Source organism: Acanthopagrus latus, chromosome 9 (assembly GCF_904848185.1).
Source record: "Acanthopagrus latus isolate v.2019 chromosome 9, fAcaLat1.1, whole genome shotgun sequence".
NCBI classification, from domain to species: Eukaryota; Metazoa; Chordata; class Actinopteri; order Spariformes; family Sparidae; genus Acanthopagrus; species Acanthopagrus latus.
This window is the reverse complement of record NC_051047.1, coordinates 10639046-10658281: the sequence shown is the minus strand read 5'-3', so window position 1 is coordinate 10658281 and position 19236 is coordinate 10639046. Positions and strand designations below refer to the sequence as shown.

Here is a 19236-nt window from a genome sequence, read left to right as displayed (position 1 = left end):
TGGTAATGAATAATCATAGGCCCATATCACATCTACCAATTTTAAGTAAAATTATTGAATATGCTGCTATTCAACAGCTGACAAATTATTGAATAATAAAAGGCTGTTTTGATGTCTTCCAATCAGGATTCGACCACATCACAGTACTGAGACCACTCTTGTCAAGGTCCCCAATTACATTCACTTAAACATATAAAGTGGCAAAATTTCAGAGCTGCATTTGACACCATCAAACACAGTGGGTGAAAATGACATGCGGAGTACCCCAAGGTTCCATTCTGGGGCCTCTTGTGTTCAAATCTTAGGCGCTCCATCTAGCTCAGACCATGGAAAACAACAAAATATGTTGCATAAATACACACATTTACACATTCACACTAAGGCAATTACAAAGTCACCCTATGATAACCTTAATAATATGAACTCATATCAAGGATTTCTGAACTTATGTCTCTGCAGGATTCTGAAAACTTGCATTCATCTTCAGCAGGTTCCACTACTGTAACAGTGTCTTTACGCAGGACTATCTAAAACAACTAATCAGACAGCTGCACCTGATTCAGAACGCTGCAAGGCCATAAAAAGTAGATCACATCACTCAGATCTTTACACTGGTTTCCTGCCCGCCAAAGAGTAGATTTCAAAATCCTGCGTTGGTTTATAATGCACTGAATGGTTTAGGGCCAAAATACATTTCTTGTCTCTTTTAGACCTATTTTAAACCATTTTTTTCTTAGTTTCTTATTTTCTTAGTTTGCCTCTTGATGTGCACCTGCATTTTTTAAATGTATTTCAAATGCAATCTTTAATGTATTTTAATATTATTCTATGCCCCTGTAAAGCACTTCAAGTTGCCTTGGGTCTGAATTGTGCTATACAGATGTACTTCACTTGAGTTGCTTCTACTTCTGTTAGATTTATGTGGCAGTTGGCCAACAACTGGATAAGTTTCCGGTCTGCATCATCTACTTCTACCGTCGTCATTACAGCTGAAGCTAACCTAACCTCTGCTGCTAACCTCTGACAAAACTATGTTTGCTGTACCGAGCTTAGTTCCTCCAAACCAGCTGATGGACAGCTGGCAACTACAAATGCTCTTTTTTTCCCCATCTCACGTTAAATATACATGACAATCAGATGGTAACACGGCTTTTGACACTCAATCAATACAGTAATCGCAGAGCATACCGCATCTTTTTCAGGATTGCAGACTTTGACCCAGAGAATGTGGTCCAGCAGCCAGTCGATGGGCTTCTCCTTGTAGAACATGAAGATGAACTCAACAATTAAGTTCAGGTCTGGAGCCTGGAACATTTTTCCTGTTGGAAAGCGAAAAAAATTTAACCAATTTTACCAAATATTTGCAACGGGATGATTAAAACCAGTAGTCCAACAAAAACCAAACAAATTTGTCATAGTTTCAGTTGGACTTAAAATATACCCATTTCTCATTTACATACTGTAGTAATTAGCAGTTCCCGGTCAAATCACATCACTTGACAATAACCCAATTTCTAAAGTGATCGATGAAATTTCTGTCTTTTCTTTAGTGTCTGCTCCATCCCTTCACAGCAACTATTTATCATTAACCCTAAAAGTCTGACAGGATATGAAAGCCTTGCCAAGTTAAGGGACAGAATATTATCCTAATAACCACTTTAGAATGGTAAGCTAGCCAGGGTTGTCTGGCTGTGCCATCAGCTGACAACGCACATTTCATCTGAGGGACTGCGGTGGTTGCCCAACATTGATTATGTGCTTAATGCATCGTACCAATGAAGCCCAGCTGAGAGAACTCCAGGATCATCCAGTCCTCCGATGAGAGCTGAAGGGCAAAGTTCTTCATAGTGGCAAAGTAGTTGGGCTTGGCCACAATGTCATCCTCCAGCTGAAGGAAAAGAGGCACAGACAGAACAAAAATAAGACAGAAGAAAGACAAGAATTTAGGAGTCTGGGTTTATTGTTAAAGGAGAGGATGTAAAGCAGGAGGAAGACTCCTTTATGATCCTATTAGGGCAGCACACTGATCTGAGCTAATACACACACTTCTGAGGTGCTATACTAAGCTAGGGTGGCAGTAGATGTCAGACAAGCAATACCTCTTCCTTCCAGGAGAGAGCAGTGAGTGGAAATGACACACCCCATGAATAAGACAGAGATGGGAGATTAACAACACAGTGAAACTAAACCCTGAACGTCTGGCGTTAGCACTTCAGATCTGCTGAGAGTAAACATTTATATAAACATTCCCAAATTGGACGCCTAGTTTGGCCAAGAGGACAGATAAGAGCTGTACAAGTCTAAGAGGATTAGGCTCAGAATAAGTGAAACTGGCTTCGGCCTGAAAAAAAAAAATAAAAACAGAACACTGGCTCTGATGAATGACTGCGTCAGCACACATTTTGCTACAAGTACTCGCCCTGTTTTAATTTGGTAAGACAAGCTCCAAACTAATAGCAAACCAGTGTTAACCTAGTAACATGCTTTCACTCTGATACAAATGAGTAACAGTGTACAGAACCCTTCTTAAAAGATAAGTTCGCACAAAATAAAGAGGGAAAGTTTTCGTAGCGTACAAAACATTTCTGGAGAGTCACAGCAAAACAGGGATGCAGCATTCTCCTACACAACTATAGGAGATGAGGGACTTGTTTAAGAAGATTTTAAAAACGGCATAATCCTGGCACAGAGATCCCAAAATTGAATCATAGCGTAGCAGTGGAATTGGCCAGACAACGTGTACGGTGCCATTTTATGTAGTTGTTATTTTTTTAAAAAAACAAATCCCACTCTGAAGTTGTTTAAGAGAATGCTGCAACGTTGTTTTGCTTGGAAGCTCTAGATGTTCTGTGGACTACAAAACTTGGTCTTAGTAGATAATGAAAGACAAATCCATTTTGGGTGAACTTATCCTAAAACCAATAAGCTGCTATGGCAACTTTGTTTTCAATGACATACCTGGACATAGTAAACCCCTTTGCTCACAGCATACATCATGAGGAAGGAATAGTCCAAATTCTGCTTGGTCCTCCATCTAAAGAGAGCAGAATGCAACAACACATATAATGAATGTCAGGCGGTACCAAATAGTTCAGAGCTTCATTCATAACGATGACATTTGAATGCTGCTCCATTTATTTGTCATTCTACAACACAGTTTGTACAGCAAATTATGAGATGTCAAGATGATGTGACATTTGTTGTGGTCTGTACCAAACAAACATGTTTTCTTACATGCAAAGAATGAGATTTGTAGGTCAGGACATCGCCGCAGCATTGCAGTCCCTTATTATAATGTTGCTTTGTCAAACATTTTACCTTTAACAGAAACTGCAGCTTCATGCATTATGTTTATTATTTTCGATATTTCGATCAAGTCTGCAGCCATACTGCAGCAGATTTTTGCCATGTGACGTGATCATTTCCAATAACTCTGTTGTAAGTTCCAGCAGTCAACATGAACGGAAAGAGGATTGATATTTTAATTTCCGAAATTCCCCAAATGTTTCTTTCCAACAAAATATCCTGCCTCAAGCTATGTTTGTTTTGTTTTTAGCATATATAAAAACAATTTCACTGCTTAAATCCAGTTGTATTTTAAAAGATATCTTCTGGGATATTTCATCAGTTGAAAGCATGTCACTCATACACACACACACACACACACACACACACACACACACACACACACACACACACACACATACACACGCGTGCGCAAAAAGCTTCACACGCAAAAAGCTAAAACGCTGCAAATTCAGGTACTCCCAGATACAGTCAACGCAACAGCGGACTGCATGTGAATAATTTATAAACCAGCGCTGTCACACTAATTGTTTGATCTGAATGATCTGCTGTTGTTGCTGTCTGACTCATGGCTGTTCACCAAAGGAGTTGCAGGTGTTCACGATGCTTTCCACAAGGCAGGTGTTGGAGGTGCGTGTACACGCACCAACACACACCATTTTAACACACGCTACAGATATAGGGGCATGAATGCACATGCACTTAAATTCAGCCAGGTGTTTGAGTGTTGCTAACTTCAGCAGAGAGGGAATTCATTTTGACATCTTCTCAAAGGCACTTCATGATCGCTAGGAATAGGCGATAAAATCAAATCAAATATTTTATTGTTGTTATTTTTGCTAAATAATCACCAGTACTGTGGTTATAATCAGTAAATGGATAAACAGAAGTATTCAAAACAAGTACAACATTCTGGTATGTTCATAAAATTACATCACTTTTCTTTAATGCAGCTTTTAAAGGAGACCTATTCTGTTCTTTTTCAGGTTTGTAATTTCATTCAGAGATACTACTAGAATAGGTTTACATGCTTTAATGCTTAAAAAACACATTTTTTCTCTCTAACTATCCAGTGCTGCAGCTCTGGATTCACCCTTTGTTCGAAATGCTATGTTTTAGCTCATGTCTCCTTAAGTCCACCGCCCCTTCCAAATACCCAGTCTGCTCTGATTGGTCAGCTCACACATGCCTGATCCAGCATCGCCAACAATAGAGCAGGTGAGCTAAGTCAATTCAGCCAAACCAGCTGCCAGGCATAAATTATGCAAATATGTGACGTAGTACGAATGTCACAAAGTCACAGAATTAAAGGCGGACCTTTTACATGCAAAAGAACCTTTATAAAACACTGACGGAAATGCAAAACACGGAAAAGCATAATAGGATTCATTTGAAAATAAGAAGACAACACTAATACCATATCACAACAGAATGATATCTAAAATCTAAGATGTATATAACAATGTGCATACAAATAAAATAAGCATCTAAAATGTAACCTTTTTCATCTTCTTTTTTAACCACGGCCAATGTTGAACAAGATACTAACTGTTCAGATTGCAATCAGAAGCATTGCTCTGCTTACAAACACCCACACATACAAACAGAACACAAAGTCCTCCGGGCCCAAAGGCTACCATCTGAGTACATACTGCAAGTAGTCAGCACAAACTGCACCATAAACAGATTTCTAATGAGGCCAGTTAGATGACTATAAAGAGTGAAGATAAGCTAAGAGGATAACAAGAGGGAGCACTACAGAGAGAGAGAGATAGAGGGTGCTGCTGCTGATGACCTTGATCTGACTTTGAGGAATGCCTGTGGAATACTAAGTACCTCGGCAGCCTACCTAAAAGCTCCCGCTTGCTTGCTCCCTCCCACTTTCCCCCCCTGACTCATCCTTCTACTTTTTTTTTTTTTCTCTCCACAATCCTCATCACAGCATTCCTGCACTTCATTTCTCTCAGGGCTGGCTTCTCCACGATTTCCATACTGATCTGTATCGCATTTTGCACTAATTAAGCGTTGGAGCGCTGAACTCACACACACAACACAGATGTCATGCTGGAAGTGTGTGAATTGCTTACTTGACTCTCTCTTTAGAGTCTCCAAAAGTCTCTTTGAGGTTGGTGAGGTCAGGGTAATAGGCAGCAGGCGGAGAGATGACCTCCAGCAAACCTGAACTCAGCTCTGTAGAAAACCTGAACAGAAGGAGGTCATTGGTGTCATCAACAAGTTTGACTAACACACAATCACACACACACACTCCACCTTTTTGTGCCTCTATCAGGAAATGTACTCACTCTTTCTCCAGGACAGCAACCACGCTGTGAACGTAGTCCACATCAGTCTGCAGAGATGACACACACATTGGACACACACTTGTTTATTAATTCATTGTGCAGAAGCGTTTTTGTGCCATGACTCATTCCACGCGAATACGACATCTCACCTCCCCGACGAAGACAATAATGACACAGTCAAGTTTCTCCTCTGGTGACAGCTTGTCTATTAGCGAACGCAGCGTCTCTGACAGATACGACTTCACCTTGCGCTTCACTGTGGGGATCCCCATCACCATGGTAACTGAGAAGAAGACAAAAGTGAGAGGTGAGAGAAGAAAGTGAGAAGGTGTCAAAGTGTGCAGAGAGAGGGGCTGCTGTTTAATCAAGCCAATCCCAAGAACCAAACAATCTTTGCTGTTCCACAACGGCTAATATCACCAGCCTAGATCTGCAAGAGGAGAAATTCACGGCCAAAGTGACAGATGGTTGTGGGAGGTATGACTGACGGAGGTGGTTTTAAGGGATCTGCACCGCCACGCTGCATGTTATTAAAGAACTGTGTCATTTAACAATCTTACACAACATGGGTGAAGTAATTAAATCAGAATCATACGGACGTTTGCAAGTTAGTGATTCAATCAATGTTTGTACTTAAGACAGAGTTGACAAATAATTATCATAGCTGGCATTTGCTCAAATCATCCTTTATCCAGAGATCTGCAGTGTTGCTTAATTCAGTTTTGAGATTTCCCAACCTGCTAATACAGACACAACTGACAGAAGTGAGAATAAAAGCGTAAACTGACAGTTTTTCAGAGCACATCTGGCCTCTTATCACCGATTTATCTATCATGTTTTTGTAATAATTGATTAAAAATGAAACTATAAAATCATCCAAAAGTTACCAGGCCCCAAACCAATATTTGCAAGGTGTGTTTTTTTTCTAAAAACTCAAAAGATATGACAAGAAATTAACAACAAATAAAAACAGTAAACTAGACGTCTTCCACGCACCAGTCAAGTTACTTTATAACATGCTTTTTATTTTATTATGCTTAACTTTTTTATTTGTTTTGTTTTCACAGGTCCAAAATGTGTGTGCAGTCATTCATTCAAGTTGCTGAGCTATGCTGTTGGATAATGGCCAGACTATATTTAGCAGAATATTATGGTGGCACAGTGCATTTAACCTCTGACCTTTTGGATATCAAAAGTCATTACTTCAAAATGCAGTCGTTGTGAATGTCCTTATATGCACTGATTGCAAACATGAAGCTAATGATCATCTTGGAGCTAAGAAAGGTCACGGGCAGGATTGCAGTCTGCTAAGGGCAGGCCGATAAGGCGAGACAACAGTAAGACATGGATAGAAAGGAAAACAGAGAAGCTATTGTCATCCCCTATTGTCAGCTCCTATTATATGAGGCCTGGAGTGGCAGCGGCTGAACAGAAGGCCTCTTCTTTAGTGTGGAGGGGTCTCCTGAAAGGTATACCCGACTGAACTGATAACCAGTTCATTTTATTCACTCGGACACAAGGATCACTTTCACTAGGCTAAGAGATACTGATGGACTGAGATGGCGGGGACTGAGTATACAGCAAGCCCACACTGGTTCGACACTGATGAACAAGTTATCATGCCGGATATCTGACAGTGAATCAGTGTTTTACACATCCAAAGGAAAATAAGTCGAGGCAGTGAGGATGAAATTGTTTTACAAACCCTGAGGGACACTTGTGTATCTGTGTAAGTGCTCAAAAGAGTGGACCACCTATTATAAAGTGAGTATCATTTTTGTAAAAAATGGTCATGTCTCACAGACTTGATTTACAGTATCATGTGCCCTACCATCAATTACAAGGTAGAGCCATCATAAATTCTACTCCCCATCACGTGGATTGCATTATGCAGAAACGGTAATAATGCTCTTGGTTATATTTGTCTTGTATGTGTACAGTTTATTACTGCACAAAACAGTTTGACCAATTAAATAAGTCAAGACAGTGAGCATGAAATTGCCTGTTGGCCTGTGTGCTTTTCGTTTAAACAGTTTGGCTCTCACTTACTCTTTACTGTGTACTTGCCTTTCACTGAATTCAAATGTTCACAATCTTTTGCATAAGATGTGCAATGCTTGTCTAGAAAACAGGAAAAGGAGGTTAAGTGTTGTGTTAATGGAGGTTACAAACAAATTGCCCCAAAGGGTATTGGTTTACAAAAAGAAGGACCAGAGCTAATGCGCTCATGTGTTTGTGTGTTAGTATGAGTCTGTGCGTGCACAGTGTGAAAGGAGAAGCATGCTAACTGAGCTGATGTGGGGGCACAAGGGGCCCCATCCGAGGCACAAAGCAAACTTGAGGTGCAGCATGAGTGAGCAGCAGAGTGGACTTGAGAAAGGGTGCAATCCTCCAGAGTGATCTGTGCAGCGTGGAGAATCTGTCCCACTTTTGCTTTGTGTTTCTCACGCTGAGCTCCGTGCCGTATAGCGACACCCACCACCACCAAGAAAGTAGGTCGAGGATGAAAGGAGAATGTGGGAGGAAGGAAAAGAGACAGAGAGTGACAGAATAAGGGAGGGTGGCAGACAGTGAATGAGTGATAATGCATGCAAGTGTAGCATGAGCAGGACCGACTCCAGCACTGCCCCTCCCTGTGTCCCTTGATCAGCCTGCCCGCCTCGCTCTGCCATCCTTTCATCTCGTTCAGGAAAAAAAGCAAAACAATCTCCATCTCTGTAACATCAGTGACAAAAACCGACTTGGCGTGTGATACACATGAAAGGAGCTGGTGTTGAGCGGGATATGTAATGTCCACCAAAATGGCACTTCATGTTTTCCTTAAACATAGCATGGAAATGTTTTGATTTTCTGTAACAGAGAACACAGCTACACATTATTTGGTGATTCAGTTAATGTTAAAAACAATATTGCAGTATTATCAGGGTTAATTGCAATACTGAAATAATATCTCACTTTTTAAAGTCAAATTTTAAACTCAAAAGCATGTTATACATGGTGGACAAGAAATGGAGGACAAAATCACATAACACAATATTTTTGACCAAATACATCGATATCAATATTGCTAGTTAATAATCATGAGTAATGTGGATAAACCACTGCTAATAATTGGTTACATTAGTTTAAAAAAAAAAAAAAAAAAGCTTGGTGTATTTACGACAATCTGGGCGACAACGACTAAGACATATCCCGAAGCAGCAGATAGTGTTGCCAAGCAACAGTAAACAACCCTAATCATTGAGGCTAATGTTAGCTAGCATATTACTGTTAAAATCCTGCCTCAGATCCCGCTGAAGAGTAGACAACCCATCCATGACCATTTTCTCATCCAGACTCATTCCTTCTGATTCTGTTTTTTCTCACTGTATTAGTATTAACATCTCTATGTGTTTACATTTGTGTCCCCATGAGTTCACATGAGGTGCTGCATCTCTGGTGGGAAATTCATCCTGTTTGATTCACCACTATTTTCAACTCTTGTGCAGGTTTCGGATTGGAGACGAGAACATTTCAGGAGATTCTCCCTCTGTGCTTGAAACAACTTCATTTCACAGTTGGTTAGGATTTTACAAGTCTTATAGTGTGAGGCTGGTCTAGAGAGAACATGGATTATTCATTATGCTAGGTTTGGAGTCAAGGAAACCATGAATTAAATATTTTAAAAGATGCAGATTAGGTTAAATGATAAAATATAATGAAATGAAGCAATAAAAGTGATCATAGAGTCATATCTCTTGATTACTGCAAAGAGATGTTCTCAGGGCTGGGGTGTTTTCATTTGAAGCAGGTTTTTACGCAAATCTGATGTCCTTGATTGTTTGTATTCATGCAGTAACATATGTTTGTGTTCCAATTTAAATGCAAGACTTTCAAATGATTCATTAAAATCTTGTTTGGTGAAACTTAAGAAAATCACAACTGTCATGCTTTGGGGTGATTCAGGCATCATTTTATTTAGATTTACCTTCAAAGTAAATGCCAACAGTGTTTTCCTTGGGACATGATGTGTTGCTGCTGTGGTTGACAAGCATCCAGAATAATGTGGGTGCCAAATTTTAAAGGAGAGAGAGAAAAAAACGCTCTGGAGGGACAGATTGTGTGTGTGGGTATGTGCACAAGAGTTTGGCTAAGCTTCCGAGTAGAAAAACCTACAATCAGCAACCGGAGTGGACCACCTATTAAGTTAAAGTGAGTCACTTTTTTTTAATGGTCATGTCTCACAGACTAAATTTATGGTATCATGTTACTTAGGTGGTTCATTCAATATATGCAATTGATAACACCAGGCGCTAGGTCAGAAAAACGGCTTACCATCAATAACCAGGTAGAGCCATCATAAATTCTACTCCATTATATGAGCTGCACAATGCAGAAACAGTAATAATGGTCCTAGTTACATTTGTTCTTTGTTTGTGTACAATTGAATATTGCACACCAATTAAATCAAGAAATTCACAATACTATATTAGGAAAACCTGATCAACAGTGTGAGCTCACCTATACCTATACCTATATATTTACCCTATACCTGAAGGTATAGGGTAAATATAGACAGAGGCCACATCTGTATCTGACATGCTGTTTGACAAGCATCCCAACACCCACATCTTGGGCATGGGTAAACAAAGACGCCAATGTCAACAACATGTGGGCACCGGGTCTGGTCGTTACCCTAAGCCCTAATGCTCTGACATGCTTTACTGCTTGCAGCTAGAAAATCAAGCCCTGTCCTATTCTTTTTTTTTTTCCCTATAGTGTTGCATTGCAGCGATGCAGCTGGCCAATCAGGGCCCACGCCAACACAAAACAGAGTGTTGCTTTTGAAATTCATGGGATATACAGAGATGGTTGAAAGCCGATTCTAGGACAGGTTAGCCCTATGGGTTTACGACAGGCCCATTGGGTATAAACGGGAATATGGGTGGGTGAGTTTCAGAATGAGTGAGTGAGTAAGTGAGTGGGTGTAGGTGATTGTGTCAAAAGCTACAAAGTTGCCACCAAAGGTAATTAGTTCCGGATCAGATCTTGTTTAATAATGAACTGAGATCACAACTTCTGCCATTCAGAGTGACTGAGTAATCAGCTGAATGAAAGGTCACTCTGCCATTTTTGAACACTGTGCACAAGCAATATATAAAGAGTAGGTAAGGTAAAGAAAGAGTAAAAAGAACAAAAGACGCAACAAAAATGCAAATATGAGGTTTTCATTACTCTCAATTGATCATTTTACTGTCCATGCTGCTTTAAAACAGAAGCAAAAATAAGTGTGGCAATTAGCTACAGTGAGTGGGAAGCCAGTGAGGGTCATATTCTTGTCCCTGCCCTGGAAACTACAAGATGGTGCTGGGCGGTTGCCAGGGCTTGACACCCTTACTGGCTGTTAGAAAGTAGTGAATGTGACTCTTAAGATAACGCAAGTCTTTTTTCCGATAGCTAAAGATACTGAAAACAAGACAAAATAGAAAATATTACGTAAAATACTCTACTAAATACTAATAATATTTAAGGCTAAATACACTGTATCCACAATCCACATACAACATATGGCCAAGAAGGTGAATCAGACACCCCCCCCCCCGCGTCTTAAACTTTCACAAAGAGGATGATGCAGAGTATCGCTGCATGATTCCTGCACTGAAATTGCAATGTGTATGGTGCTACTGATTGCAGCAGAAGGAAAAGAGAGAAAAGGGGAGAAAAGAGATCTTCAACTGTTGCTTCTGTCATGTTAATTAGCTGGTAAGTGTAAACAAATGCTGGTGTTGCCTGGCAACAAAATAAGTACTGTCTGTCTGAAAAAGGCAAATGTTGGCAAACTGGTTGTTTGCCAAAGGCCATATGTGTGTTTGGAACAAGCAAGGTGGTATTTACATTAATGCTCTTTTGTCAGTTTCTGTCAAACAGAAGCTTCAGTCAGGCTCTTCTCCAATCATTTCAGTCTCAAAGGTTCTCTGAACTGTTTCTTCCCGTAATCCTTGTTCAGTTTAAAGTGGGATGATGTCCTAATTTACAAGGCTATAAATATCCCAATGTCAGATATGCTTAGACCAGCAGAGAAACAAGGGTGGGGGTCGTTAAAAATAAAAGACACAGGGGTGGATGAAGAAAACAGTGAGGGGTAGAAAAAAGGAGGCCTTGAGGTGAAAACTGTTAGTGGCTAATCCAGTTTGTCAGTGGTGGAGGGGCAGTCATGTGTCTCCATAACCATTTACACAGAGATCCACAGTCACTTCACCATAGCAGTATCCCCAGATTAGTTGGGCATTCCAGTGAACACAATGTAGTAGTGTTTAAAGGTGTGAAGCTGGTGAGAACAAGGCAGTGGACAGTGGCACACTGCATCATCAGTGGCTAGAATTTCTAAGAAAGAAAGGCTCAAAGACTCACCCTTGTCTGTAACAGATACCTGCCCACCTGTCAGAAAAACAGACAGACAGCCAATGATAGGCCATGCCTTTTTTCTTGTTTCCTATGGGAGTACTTTGTACTCACTGATCAAAACAGGCTGTGGGCCAGGGACAACAGACCCCTATTTGTCCCAGACTGGTCCTTCCTTCCTTTCCTTTAATTTGTCAAGGGCCTCTGTTCTTCTGCTCAGTCATTGTCATTAGCAAAGTGGAAACGTCATTCGAGCTGTTCCGCCCCTAAACTCGCGTCCCAAATTTACCCCACCTCACACTTGCAATGCAAGATCAATCCTCTGAAAGAGAACTTGATATAGTGAAGGCCATAGTGTGTATGGGCTGCTTGAGGGGTGGAAGGGAAAAAAAAAAAGTTGTCCTATAACATAGGTGCTGACTGGACAGGGTGAATCAGGAGAGGAGTAATCCACATGAAAGGGGGAGGCCTGAAGAGGACATGTGGCACTTTGTGAGCATTGCTCATTTGCTAAAATGTTTTAAGGAAACTACCAGGTGAAGAAGTACACTGCTGAATTTGTAGTGGCCTACATGGTTGTACACTCCTTATGTTAAGTTTCTTTTTATAGCACTTTAAGTGTTCCTCTCATCTGCAATAAAAGAGAAAAGAAAGAGCTACTGAAAAGCATTTGGACACACAAAGTGCAAGTTCGTGTCAGGAAAAACAAAGCAGAGTTGAGAGTAAGAGAGATATCCCTGTTTGATCAAGCCAAAAGGTAGGACACACAATGTGTAAAGTAAACAGGGAATTATACTGTGCATACACTGTAATTATCTTCACCTCTGCATGTACTCCAGAATGATCCTACGGCACAGCTCAGTCCAGAGGGGATACTTGTTGTGAACTCGTCAACAACTGATAACTTGTTGAGACTTGATTCCCTCCCAGGCGTAATGAGTATCTCTGGGGGGTTTTTTATTGCTTTTATTGTTAACATAGGAAAACGCGAGCATGCATGTTCCATAGAAAAACCTCAATGAATTTAAGGACATTACTGCTGAATTTGCGGTGTGTGCATAAGTTTCCTTACCTCCTGTGCGGCCAAGACCGACCTGCACAGCGGGGTGAAGGCTGCCCTCATTGTTGAGAAGGTGAGGCAGGTGGTGGTAGATATTTGGCACCTGGAGAGGTTTCCTGTTTGCAAGCTCCTTCAATAGTTTCTGTGTCTCATCTGAAAACAAACGCAGAAACAAGTTAAGCTGAGTCTCCTTTTTTGTTTGGTCGTAAGACAAGAATGGTCCCTGGCTGCAGGCCCTGTCTACACTTTTGCCTCACCATACCAGACTGCATTGTGTAGCATATAATAAAACCTGTAGTCAAACTGAGTTTTCATTTTCCATATGTGGGATAAAATCAAATTCTAAAAATGGAGTAGCATAACGGAAGCATCGGAAAAAAGCATAACTGTCGTCATTTTAATTCACATACGAATAGACTGACAGATGGTCTTGGGATTGGTACAATTTAGCCAAGGAATATTTGTTACATTTAGCAGCACTGTATGACTGATTTTAATCTCTTCAACTGGTGATGCCGGCCCATGTACATACACAAAGATGTAGTCGTCATGTGTGTTGTTAGCACTAGTCACCTGAAAAGTTTGTGAGGGCATCTTTGCTGCTGTTCGTCTCTGCGATGGCGCGTCTGAACTGCTCGAGAATGTTGTTTAGCTCAGACGAGCGCTGCAGCGTCCGGTGCTCTGCCACACGAAGGCGCTCTTTCAAGGCATGGAACTCCCTCTGGTATGCTATCAGCTTCTCTATAAGAACAAATAAAGAAAAAGGCGAAGTAGGGTGCATTAGCAGGTGACAATGCGCACATTAAACATTTCCAGGAACTGAAAAAATAAAAAATGGTCAGATAAATGGACCATTGTTTGGTAGGTAAGGGAGAGCACGGTTCAGCCGTGTAGTAAAAACATCCTGACAGACTTGCACAAACAAAAATCTGATACTTGGAAAATTACAAGTCTTATCAGTGTGGTTAAGATTTTGAAAAAAAACAATGCTATTATGTAATATATCATATGATGTTTATGTTTCACTATATTTTCTAAGTAATCAATTGTAGCATATATTTAATTACAGTGCCTCTATCACAGACTCAGCCAGAATACCTCTAGTTGAACTCAAGTCAATTCACACAAAGTATATGTGGCAGAAACGCCTTGAAGCAGAACACTGACGAACCAATTATCAAACATCACTCAAAGAGCGCTCACCTCTGCCAGGGCTGTGTAACGCACTAAATGAGCTCTCTTAAAAAGACAAAATGTTAGGAATTTTAATATGCAATGTGTGTTTGGATCAGCATCAACATACTGGCAAAGATAAACATTCATGTGTATCAGTTTGTTTTCATGCCAGTAGTTGCATGTTCAAACGTGCCCTTCACAGTGTGAGATTTCTTGTTACTTGGACCTTGGTCTTATCATTCACATCCATCCAATGAATGGCAAAAATGTTCTTTATTCTGCACTTTAACCAGAAATATCTGATAATACTGTTGGCAACATTAGCTGAACAATGAGTGTGCTTTTTCCATCTCTCACATAGCATTCAGAGAAGAGGGCTGCCATTTACTGTTTTCAAAGATGGATGACATGACAGCTCCGTATAAGAAAAACCAACAACATGTCAATGGGCCCCTGACTGCAGTAAGGCTCACATACCCAGCCCCCTCCATGTTAGTGGATGTCAAAGTACACGTCAAACAAATTATTCAAAAAAATTATATGGTAGGTTTTAGCACCTTGAAGTACACTGAGTTGTTCATTTCTCTGATAGGATTGTTTTTAATTATTTATATGATACTATAAAAAGGGGGTGTGATGTCATCATTGACAGCGGCACTCTGCTCGCGATTGAGTACATGGGCAGGACATTGACACCGCAGCTCCGACCCCCAATCCCTTCTGCGCAGACTCTGCTCTGAATGCCCTCCGTGGAAGATGTCAGCGCTCACTTCCACTTTTGCACATAGGGAGGAAAGAGAGACACGCCGTACATCTTTTTATTGAGCAAAAACAGTCATAATGTGACTGTACTATTTACAGGAGCAATTTGGAGGAAACTGAATCTGTACTCTGAGAAAAGCTGCTGAAGGAAAGGAGGGAGCTAACTTTTCCTCATCAGGACTTCTAAGATTGCACTGGGACCTACAGCTCCTTGGCATAATCACTGAAATGCTATTGTAGCATATGATGGGATGATCGATAGTGATACTGCATCTCAGGAGCAGCAATTCATTGGCAAAACCAGCTGCATGTTTTTAGCTAAATTTACTGTTGAGGTTTTAAGGTAGAAACCGTTGTGAGATCCATTCAGGAAACAAAAGTTTTGTGGTAGAGGAAAGAAGAAGTGCTGCAAAAAATGCGGTCTGTCAGTGCGCCGTGCAGTCAGCCCGTCTTGATGCTCGTCTTATTTTACTTGATTAAGTTCCTGGTTGAATTCTCTTTGCACTGAGTTTATTTTCTATTTGAGTGTACCCATTTAGATCTTTCACCTAGGAGCAAAGTGCATAATAGCTTAAGTTCATTATAATAATTAACTTCTGAAGGTGATTAGATATTACTTGATATAAGGGCCATCTATTAATCGACTCGTTGCAGCAGTACTCGATTTTGTTCCGTAAATTCTTTACAAGGCATGAACGTATGTGTGTGGGTTAGGCGTGGTTGTGGGTTTGGCCAGTCTGATCTTCCTCTGCCAGTAGATTTATCATGACCTTTCACAGAACCCTCCCCTACAACAACAAAAAAAAAAAGAGAAAAAAAAAAGAAAGAAAAAACAGACTCCCTTCATCTTCCCTTCTCCATCACTCCCTCCCCTCCCTGACTAAGCCATTGTCCATCCACTCTGCCCTCGCTCCTCTTCCACACAGAAACCATGTTGTTCCTCCTGAATGTTGATCTCTAAGACACACAGACAGATGCTGTCATTTGGCCCTAAACCTCTTGAAAAGGGCAGCTTCAAACTAAAACAGACTTTCATCTTCACATGAGTCCCTTGATTGTTGGACTCCTCCAGGCCTGTTGAGCTGAAACCACACCTGTATCCTCACCGTGCTAAGATAACAAAGAAAAAGGAACAGAAACAATAACTCAATATGGTTTCTATTTAGCTACATGCGCAAATGTTTTCGGTGGTGAAAGTATATCCTGTCAAGCACGAGCAGTGTGGCAGTGCTGGTATGCTGAGCAGTGTGTACGCAAGTCTCTTGACATTTTTCTTAAATGTCGCCGATGAAATACATAAATGTTTTGTCTAAACATGAAATCCAAACAATGGAGTGAGCAGTAAACCTGTTCTACTTGTTTATAGTCACTGGATGAATGAACCCTAGCACCGAATGTATTAAACACTTAGACCCACCTGTGGTCTGGAGTACATCTACACAATCTCATTATTCTTCTCTGCTCTCTAGAACCAAAAATAGTCTGCCTTACAACAACCTACCTTCTTCTTTTACCCAACCTCTTTTTTTTTAATCTTTTTTTTTTTTTTACAACTTGTCTCATGCCATTCTCCTCATTTGACACCGTTTTTCATATTTCAGCATTTTTTACTGTAAAGGATGCTCCAATCGATTAAATTAACTGATTAGTGGCCCTTCAATTTGAAAAAAAAAGGTGAATGAACAAACATCAACTTATTTGTTGTTTAGCATATTTGACAACAACTCTATGTTTATTCATTCATGTTTATCCCTGGTCTATTTATGTACTCCAACTCGATTAGGAGTGGGAACCACAGAGCAACTCACAATACAATACGATACGATACAATTCACTATACAGTGCCCACGATATGATCACAATACACTGACTTTGACATACACTGCAAGACAATCATCTAAGGAAACATCATGATATCTGTCTGACTGAATACCAAATATTCCTCAACAGAAAAAAAGAAATAAGGAAATGTGTTGTGTTGTCAGTTTCATAGAATTTGACATGAACTGAGATGACACAACTTTCAAAAAACAGCTGTGCTTAAGTTCTCTTTGTGTCACAAACTGACGGTAGTTTCCTCATGTCCACCTGCGTCACCATTCCAATAGAAAACACCCAGAAACTTCCAGAAACTGAACAGTTCCAGAAAAATACTGGCAAAGATAATCATTTATGTGTACCAGAAAACATGTACAAACATGCCCTTAACAATGTCAGGTATCTTGTTACTTGGACCTTGGTCTTATCATTCACATCCACAGCGAATTATAAAAATGGAGTTAAAATGTTTAAAGAAAGGATACAACTATGCCTCACTAAGTACTCGTAAATTAAATTTACACCACAAGGAGCTGAGAGGTAGTGGCTCTGTTAAGTCAACTTGTAAGGAGATTCTGTTTAGAGCACCTATATGTTTTAATAAAAATACCAATATATGGGACCAGTGTATCCATAACTGTATTCCAAGAGAAAACGATGCAATATATTGCCATATCAATATTTTGTCTTACCCCTAAACTTGATATATAAACCAACACATATATAAACCAACACTGCTGGAAACTTGTGCATCCAGTAATACAAGAAAATAACTGGTTTCAGCCACACAGTTTAAGATAGATGAGACAGGCAGCTTGAACATATTTAGTATATCTGTTTTAAGATGACTTTTCAATCCACAAGAGATTGTATTTAGTAGCGTCTCAATCAAAACTTCCCGTCTCATTGTTCAGAAGATTGTTCCCAAGAATGAGGAACGCAGGTCGTAAAACTTACAGTAAGTAACGGTTTAACAGCCCTCATTGATTCGTAGTCAAAACATGCTCGTTGTTGTGACACATGGCTTACTCACTTTGACCTCACTGACAGCATTTAAGTATCTGAAAGCTTGACATCGGAGACAGAGAGAGGGCAGACAGATGGTGTGAGTTTGACTACACAGATCTTTATACCATCATCTTCTGAGCTTCACTTTTAAAATTGGGGACAGGGATGATCTAAGTGCTGAGAAGTACCTCACAGAGATCCAACCCTGAACTCACCAGACTGTTAAAGAGTTTTATCAGTCAATCCATTAGCTCATCAAAAGCCCTCACAGTGATCTTGTCCTTGACCTCGCCTCCCTTGCTGATGCATGCTGCTGACTGCAGCTTCATGAGTGCTGATGAGGGACTTGTGCAGTTAATGTTTGCATGAGTAAGAGAGACGTGCAGTACATGATATGTAAACGGTTTTGTGGGAGCAAAGTCTTGCTTTTCCGGCCAATTTTCACTTCTTGCCTAAACCAACTTAACAATCACAAATCATGTTTAAACAAAAAAAGGAGAAAAAAAAAATGAGGTCCACATTTCATTTGTTAATGTAACATGAAAAGCTGGAAAATCACTCTGTTAAACACCTCGTTTCCTTGAAATACGAGTGCAGCTAATTTTTTTACTGGAAGCACAGATGATTCAGCACCAGCTGTTCAGAGGAAATTGTGTTTAAAAGGGGTCAGTTAACCCAAATTTACACAGAAAAAATGCTACCAACATGGCTTGCATTTGTGAGGCTGTTGGTGGTGTATATCTGAGGAATACAACATTAATAGAATAATTCTATTTTTTTCCTTTTTGCTTGGCTTTGCGATTATGCACCGTCATGCTTAATAGCTGTTTTTTAACACTTCCTTTATTCCCCGTCTTTGGCTTTCAGTAATTTTTACATTTTATCACTTTGTTGTTTTTAAGGCTGCTGTTCTTAAGGCTTGCACAATTCTATCTTTGTTGTCTACTTTCCTTTTTCCTTTGTTGTCTGTGCTGTTTTCATTTTGCTCTGTGAGGTACTTAGGGCTGCATGTCTGGATGGAATTTGCTGTAGAAGTTAAGTCGAGTTATTAGGTGTCCGAGTTCACGTCAACAAACTCCGCCCTTCCTTTAATGCACGCTGTTTGAACTGTGAATCACACACTTTGCCAGTAGTCCCATTTGTCAAGAGATGTTTTTTTCCGAATTTCCATCTCAGCAGACTGTCTACCATGTTCTGACAGAAATCCAATTTACCCCAAAGGCACTTCACTTTTATTAACATTATACTGTGAAATCAGCAACCTTAACAAAGTTAACGCTCCTTAAATTTGATGCCAAGTTATTGAGCCATTCCTTACGCACTTGCAGCTACAGAAGCCACTTTGCAGACATCAGAATATGATGCGTGCAAAACATGCCCACAGAATCTCTGCATGTATGAAGACCTCAAGCGATGCACCTG

At 40.2% G+C, this 19236-nt stretch overlaps 1 protein-coding gene across 4 annotated transcripts in view; it reads right to left on the bottom strand.

Annotated features, from left to right (window-relative positions):
• mgat4a (alpha-1,3-mannosyl-glycoprotein 4-beta-N-acetylglucosaminyltransferase A) overlaps positions 1 to 19236 on the bottom strand; it is a 34954-nt gene that overhangs the window by 6387 nt on the left and 9331 nt on the right. For 3 of the 4 annotated variants that reach the window (XM_037108838.1, XM_037108839.1, XM_037108840.1), the window contains 9 exons: positions 13624 to 13791; positions 13063 to 13203; positions 12000 to 12026; positions 5759 to 5892; positions 5610 to 5656; positions 5394 to 5507; positions 2959 to 3034; positions 1774 to 1888; positions 1189 to 1319 (listed from right to left, as the gene is read on the bottom strand). In XM_037108838.1, the coding sequence (XP_036964733.1) occupies positions 1189 to 1319; positions 1774 to 1888; positions 2959 to 3034; positions 5394 to 5507; positions 5610 to 5656; positions 5759 to 5892; positions 12000 to 12026; positions 13063 to 13203; positions 13624 to 13791 (953 nt within the window). The remainder of the gene's footprint in view (positions 1 to 1188; positions 1320 to 1773; positions 1889 to 2958; positions 3035 to 5393; positions 5508 to 5609; positions 5657 to 5758; positions 5893 to 11999; positions 12027 to 13062; positions 13204 to 13623; positions 13792 to 19236) is intronic. The other variant, XM_037108841.1, reaches the window with a different exon arrangement.